Source organism: Ctenopharyngodon idella, chromosome 19 (assembly GCF_019924925.1).
Source record: "Ctenopharyngodon idella isolate HZGC_01 chromosome 19, HZGC01, whole genome shotgun sequence".
Classification (NCBI taxonomy): Eukaryota; Metazoa; Chordata; class Actinopteri; order Cypriniformes; family Xenocyprididae; genus Ctenopharyngodon; species Ctenopharyngodon idella.
This window is the reverse complement of record NC_067238.1, coordinates 21,791,749-21,799,180: the sequence shown is the minus strand read 5'-3', so window position 1 is coordinate 21,799,180 and position 7,432 is coordinate 21,791,749. Positions and strand designations below refer to the sequence as shown.

Here is a 7,432-nt window from a genome sequence, read left to right as displayed (position 1 = left end):
CTCTCTCCCTCTCGCTCTCTCAACAGCGTTAACATTCCACACCAACATTCCTTACATATAATTGCATGAAAAAGTATGGGGAACCACTTGCCACAAGTGTGAGTGTGAGTGTGTGTGTGTGTGTGTGTGTGTGTGTTATATATAAAGGATTAGACAACTTAAATCATAAAATATTTGCTTTTTAAATTATTTTTAAATACTGTGGAAAGGAGGAGTTGACTTTTCAACTGAAGCTCAATAAGTAAAACTATTTAACACAATATAAAAAATATTGGCTAAAATACTAGATTAAATACTAGTTTTGTACTGTTAACACTAGTGATTTTAAACAGGACAGGCTACCAGTATTATTGTGTTCTTAAACACTTGTTCATCTTAATGAAGTAGTGTGAATTTGTTTGTAGTTATAACAGACATATTTAAAGTTAATTATATAGTGTAATACCTTTCCTGTAAAAGCCAACCTGAGACTTTTACAGATTCACTCAAATTATTTTTTTACCAATATATTTGTGAAGCACGTGGTGGTATGTGCTGTAATATTGCCATACTGTTAATATTGCGCCTCAACACCCTGAAAGACATCAGCCAAGAATTGTTTGGGGTTTTTTTTTGCATATATTAAAACCACACACACTCATGTTATAAAGCAAACAACACTTTATATAGAAAATCTCTTATAATATCTCAAAAAGGAGGAGAAAAAAAAAAAAAAAAAAAAAAAGCAAAAGAAAAAAAAAAGAAGCAATGCAAGGCATTCAAATGTAGTCAGTTTGGTTTCCATTCGTAAGATCTGTCTCTTGTACACAGAAGTACACACATGCACACAAAAACACCCTCCCACACTGAGGGTGACAGGCTGTGATAGTAAAAGCTGCTTTTAGTCCTGTTTCTTGCTGTGTGCTGCACTGTGAGTGTTTGGATCTCGAGGGCTGAAGTCAGCACAGAAGCCGTTAGTTGAAGGCTGAGACTCTGAGGGTGAAGTGGATTCTCTGGAGTGCTGAGGGATTGGCTCTCGGAGACAGTGGTACTGCTCCACAAAATCGGGACATTTCTCCATAAACTGGCAAAAATCATCTGCCACAAAACAGCATGTTTACAAGGTAATACATACCAAATATGAGACAAATTTCATTAATACAACTTGATGCAAACTCATAATAATCAGGTATCTATTACCTACATTACAATAAAGCAAGCACAAACACCTAAGCAATCAGACAATCACGTTTAGCATGCAAATCAAAGTAAAGGGTCCTACCAAATGTGATCTTTCCTTTGTCTTGGCAATCTATGGCCCTGAAGAGATCGCAAACAGCAAAATCTCCAACGCCTAGAGCTGTTTTCAGAATGACGGCCAACTCTTCTTCTACAACTGCTCCATCCTCCTGTGCTTCAAACATCTGGACACAAGAAAAAGTCCACCATATTAAATGTCTCATTGTTACAAATAAATATTAAGAACTATAATCTATGAAATGCATATGGATTGTGTGAGGTTCTGACTTGCTCGCATCCAATCTTGTCTATTTGAAACAACAAGAGATTGTAAAAACCCAACTCACCCTGAAGGCCAGTTTAATAGTCTCCAGATACCTGAAAGGTCTACAAACCACTGACAGGGCGATGATATGCTCTCTCACATCCATCTTCCCGTGCTGGAAACAATTCATTCAAATGTCACCACAGTCTGACAGACATCATGTAAACACACAACTGATTACAACTGATCTGTTTGAAATGCACGTTCATTTGTTTTCCATTCAGTCACGCTCTAATAAAGATCTAAATGTTTAACCTCCTCAAAAAGTGAGAAGATGTCCTGGACTGCTTCTGTCATGGATTGATTCAGGTACTGAGCAAAGCCCTCCAGATCCAGCCTGCTTCCACACAGCTTACGGGCCCTGGAGACTTCTTCATGCAGGACTTCATCAGTGACCCTCGTCTTCAGTCTAAGAGAGAGGACAAAAAAAAAAAAAAAAAAAAATCATCCATTATTAATTTTTTTTTTTTATCGTTATTAAACAATTGTGCCACTGGCTGGTGAACTGAGAAAATTAAAATATTAAAATATTTCAAACTAGAAAAATGTTATATAATAATGTATCTTAATAATAATTTCTTATTTTTTTCTTTTTTCATCTGATGCAAGTGAAGAAATTAAATAAAACGAGACATACACTACTTTAAAATCTATCACTTTTGAAATGTTATTTTAAAGAAATTGACACTTTATTATTAACCAAATGTGCCAATGGCTTGTGAATTGAGAAAATTGAAGACTTGTTAAAATATTAAAATATTTCAACCTAGAAATTCTTATACAATGATATATGATAATGTGTCTTAGAATACTACTACTATTACTAATAATAATTACTTATTTTTCCTTTTTTATCTGATGCAAGTGAAGCAAGCAAATAAAGGTAGAGACGTACGCTACTTTAAAAGTTTGGAATCAGTTTTGAAATGTTATTTTAAAGAAACTGACAAACTTTTTTTTTTATTTTAAAACAAATTAGCCAATGGCTTGTGAATTGAGAAAAACTGAGACTTAAATGCAGTTAAAATATTAAATTATTCTAATGTGCTAATTTGGTATCCTTGTGTTGTCTAATGAACTGTAACTATAAAATACTGTGGACCATATCATACACCCGGCGCAACGTGACGCCAGGTGTGACGCATGAGTTTTTTGCTAGTTTCAGCCCAACGCAGTTATCATTTTTACATCTAGCGCCCACGTTGTTTAAACAGCAAATGCACTCGCGCCCATCTGTTCGGCCATGGGCGTGCTGGTCTGAAAACGAGGTGTGTTCAGGCGCATTGTTGGCGTGTTGCTATTGTGAGGCAACTGAAAACTACTTCACCACTGACCAACAAAAACCTGGTCTAAAGTCAATGAAGCATTTTTTTTTATTTTTTTTTATTATTATTTAAAGGGCACGTTAGTAATATGTACCTATGGGCGGGTGAACAATGTGCGTACACTCTGCTTATTACACACACAGGGAAGCACAGCAGCACACAAACATGCCAAATATTAAAAATGAAAGGATTACAATGTAAAAGATTATTATTGAGTACATAAAGATAAACAAACCAACCATTTTTTTCCAGCATTAAACTAGCAAAAGTGGATTCGGACACACCCTAAGTGCACCTGTGCCATGCGCTTCAGACCATGTGCTTAGATTGTTAAAATAGGGCCCTGTATCGTATTGAGTATATATATATATATATATATATATATATATATATATATATATATATATATATATATATATATATATATATATATATATATATATATATATATATATATCTCTAGAAATTCAGTGAATTGTTATTTTGAGAGATGAAGGTTGTTCCATGAACTACTGTCTTGGAAGAAGAAAGCAAACTGGATCTAGCCAGCACAGTTAGAGAAGTGGACAACCCAGAATAACAAAAGGACAAGAACATCAGGGTCTCTAGTTTGAGAAACAGACCCCTTACTGGTGCTCAGCTGGCAGCTACATTGAATGGTACATACTAAACAGCTTTTCATCACTAACAGTGAAGAGAAGACTCTGAGATGCTGGGCTTTCAAGAGTTTCAAAGAAAAAGTCACATCTGACACTGGCAAAAAGAGAAGAAAAGGGGCTGGATGGGCAAAAGAACAAAGAATGAATGGTAAAAGATTATAAAAAGAGTATTATTGATGGATGAATTTTTAGCATTGAGTTATTGTTGGAACAGTTTGAAGAAGCATCCTAAAGGCACCTACGGGAAGCACAGCAGAACGCATGAGATAAAACTTCAGTTGAACCTCTTAATAAACTGACTGCATAGGGTCTGTGCTGATGTCTTTGCTACATGTGAAGGATTCTTTGAAGAAAATCATTTTTGGGGAACAGAAGTTTTTTTTTTTTTTTTTTTTTTTAAAGAAATGAATACTTTTATTCAGCAAGGACGCATTAAATTGATCAAAATAGACAGTAAAGAAGCTTATAATTTTACAAATGATTCCCATCGCAAATTATTAATTATTATTTTATTTTTTTTAACTTTCTATTCAAAGAATTCTGGGAAAATGTACCATGGGTGATGCACAAAATATTAAGCAGCACAACTGTTTTCAACATTGATAATAAGAAATGTTTTTTGAGCACCAAATCAGAATATTACTTGAAATGTATTAAAAAAAAAATCTTACCAACCCCAAACTTTTGTTAGCATAAAGACGCTAGTGCTTTAGGCACTGGGGCTGTACTCGTCCAGGAGGATGATACTGGTCTAGATAATCCCAACATTCCCTAATTTTCTTGAGTTTAACTAAATATAATAAACATCAGATCAATTATTCTACAATAGAGAAAGAAGCTTGGGGGCTCCTTTTAGCGTTTCAATTCTTTGAGGTTTACGTTGGTACTGCCTGTGACTGTATATACCAACCATAAACCCTTGGTATTTTTGTCAAGAATGTACAGTAGTGTAAATGTCTTCATTCTAATTTAATGCATCCTAGGTGAATAAGTGTGTAAATCTCTTTAAAATAACATTTCAAAAGTGATTTCAAACTTTAAAGTAGTTTATGTCTCTGGTTTTATTTGTTTGGTTCACTTGCATAAAAAAGGAAAAAATGTTGTTATTATTACTACTATAATAATAATAATAATAATAATAATAATAATAATAATAATAATAAGGCACATTAGGGGTGTAACTGTACATGTATTCATCCTGAACCGTCATGATACAAATGTCACGATTCTGTGATCCACACTCCATTCCAGAAGGGGGTGTGAGCAGTAATGCAATGCAACGCCAGAACAGGAAAAAGTGGAGAATAAGAACATACGATCTATGCAAAGATATGTTTACATGAAATCTCTCAACCAGTGTTTCAACCGCAGAAAGACATCAATAAAACAGCTTGAGAATAATATTACACATAGCATTACATTTACCTCAGGCAAGTCATTTAGTGTCCACCGCATGTTAGTTCACTAGAGAAATGAACTCTAGAGGGGTGCATTTCACTAAATATATGCACTATATTAGCTTATATATTCATTATATTTACTTTACCTGTTAGTAATGTCTAATTTAATATGTTTAAATAAATTTGTCATGAAAAGTTATGACAGTAACTGCAAATTATTAGATTTCAAATACAAAAAACAAAAATAATTTTATAATTAGATTTAGATGTTAATGCAAAACCTGCCTATTAGGTTTCAAATACAAAAAAAAAATAACAAATAATTTTATAATTAGATTTAGATGTTAATGCAAAACCTGCCTATGTGCAATTTATTTATTTATTTATTTTTTTTTTTGAGTGTTGATTATTATATCTAAAAATCATTACCAACTGAATTTAATAGTTTGGGCTCTGTTGTTAATTGTAACTTTTAATATTATAATAATGTGCAAGAAAGGGCTTCCTGTATATAGTTTACAGCAGTAGCTGAGATTGATTTTTTTTCTCATTAAGAAAATGTTAATTATATTTTTATTTAAAGAGAGAGGCACAATGTGTTCAATAAACCACTGTTTAATAAAAAAGAAGCAATTTTATGTTTAGTTTTCTCCCCCCTGCTGTATCCAACCCGTATCGAACCGTGACTTCAACACAGAGGTAAGTACTGAACCATCATGATTGTGTAACCGTTAAATAATAATATATAATTATTAGGGGTGTAAGATTAAAAAGATACAGACAGAATTCCTGGCAATTAACCATTTTATTTACTGGCCAAAGCCCATTTTTATCCACCTTTGATGCTTAGTGAATGTTATATTTTGACCCTTATTACAGCAAGCCATGTATGTTGAGTGTATTTCCTCATTATATTCACTAGAGGGCACCATGCTGACTGCCAGGTGATAAGCATCAGTACAAACCAACCCACTGCTGTACCACCAGTGTAAAATCAATCATCAGCTTCTAATCCTAAGCAAATAACACCCATGTTTAACTTTTCATTATGAGTGCAGTGCTGGCAGGCAAAGAGCTGCGTTTGATTTTTTCATCAATCAGCACTGCACTGCTCATACTATTGAACATAATGGTTATTTATGGTGTGGCTCTACTGAAGAATCATAGATCAATACTATGATATGTAGAGCCGAGCGGTGGATGAACATGCTAATAGATTGATTGGCTGGATGGTTGATTCAACCAATGACCAAATCCAGCACCTCATGTCCCTGAGACCTCATAAACTGTCCTTCACCGTTATAACCTACTTAACTAAAACATAAGCACTGATTCTTTCAACCTAGAAATTGAGAGATCAAGTATGTTATTTCAAAAGACCATCCAAGCCTTCTGGTCTGCTAGATACACCTACCCAAAGTCCAAGCCTGTTCAGAGATCATCTGGTGCACACTGTGCAGAAAAAAGAAATGGCTAGCACTTCTAACAAGCTTTAATGTGACAGACCCACTTTAAGCAACTTCCAGGAACCACAGGAAAACTTTCGACTGACTCTCTTCCTGTTATTCTGATACTGAAGCCTTGTCAGGTTGCTCATTCCTTAGTCACTCACCAACTCAGGACATCCTCATGATAATAACAGATGCAAAAGTATTGTATGGTATCAAAGTCATGTTTACAAGATTTTGGGTTGCTAGTATTGCATATTTATGTCTTTTGCATGGACAAAAATTCTGATCCACGTACATTTTTATAAATTCTGTAACGTACAGTAATAGATGATGAATGATGATGACTCATCAATGAATGAGGAAATACTCTGAATTACACACTACCATTCAAAAGTTTGGGGTCAGTAAGATTTTTTTTAGATGTTTTTGAAAGAAGTCTCTTATGATGGCAAAGCTGAATTTTCAGCAGTCATTACTCTAGTCTTGTGTGTCACATGATCCTTCAGAGACATTATAATATGTTGATTTGGTGCTCAAGAAACATTTCTTCTTCTTACTACTACTAATCAAGCATTCTGCATTAGTTCAGGCAGGCCTCGTAGTCAAGCTCCGCTATCAGCTGATTCGCAAATTCCAACCCCACCCATATCAGGTGATCTGATTTCTATGGACTCAATTGGCAACTCTCAAATAAGGCTCATTACTTAAACGCAGCTTCTGTTTCTCTGCCTGCTTGGCTGCTTCCACTGCATGCTGCTTGCAACCCACCTCCTTCCCCAGCTCCTCCTTAAACTTGTGTTTAACTTTATCAGTGTCATTCTGTTGTCATTGACGCATGCTCTGTTCTCAATAGGGGGATTTTGTGCTGCTCTCCCTGTTAAAAAAAATGGGAGGTTGTCCCCAGAAGCTGCTGCTGTTCCCGGTCTTAGCTTCCATGGAGCTCATGAAAAGGACGGGGAATTCAGAACAGAGCCATACCGCCAAATGTAACTTCAGCAAAATATGCCAATAAAAAAAAAATATTGACTAAGAAGTTTGTCTCTACTAATTTTTT

General features: G+C 34.8%; 1 protein-coding gene across 1 annotated transcript in view; it reads right to left on the bottom strand.

The window, feature by feature from the left end:
* Positions 1–450: 450 nt before the first annotated feature.
* lpcat1 (lysophosphatidylcholine acyltransferase 1) overlaps positions 451–7,432 on the bottom strand; it is a 30,275-nt gene continuing 23,293 nt past the window's right edge. Inside the window, exons 11-14 of the mRNA XM_051873156.1 lie at positions 1,799–1,952; positions 1,566–1,658; positions 1,262–1,403; positions 451–1,077 (exon numbers count right to left, since the gene is read on the bottom strand). Of these exons, the coding sequence (XP_051729116.1) occupies positions 881–1,077; positions 1,262–1,403; positions 1,566–1,658; positions 1,799–1,952 (586 nt within the window). The 3' untranslated portion in view covers positions 451–880. The remainder of the gene's footprint in view (positions 1,078–1,261; positions 1,404–1,565; positions 1,659–1,798; positions 1,953–7,432) is intronic.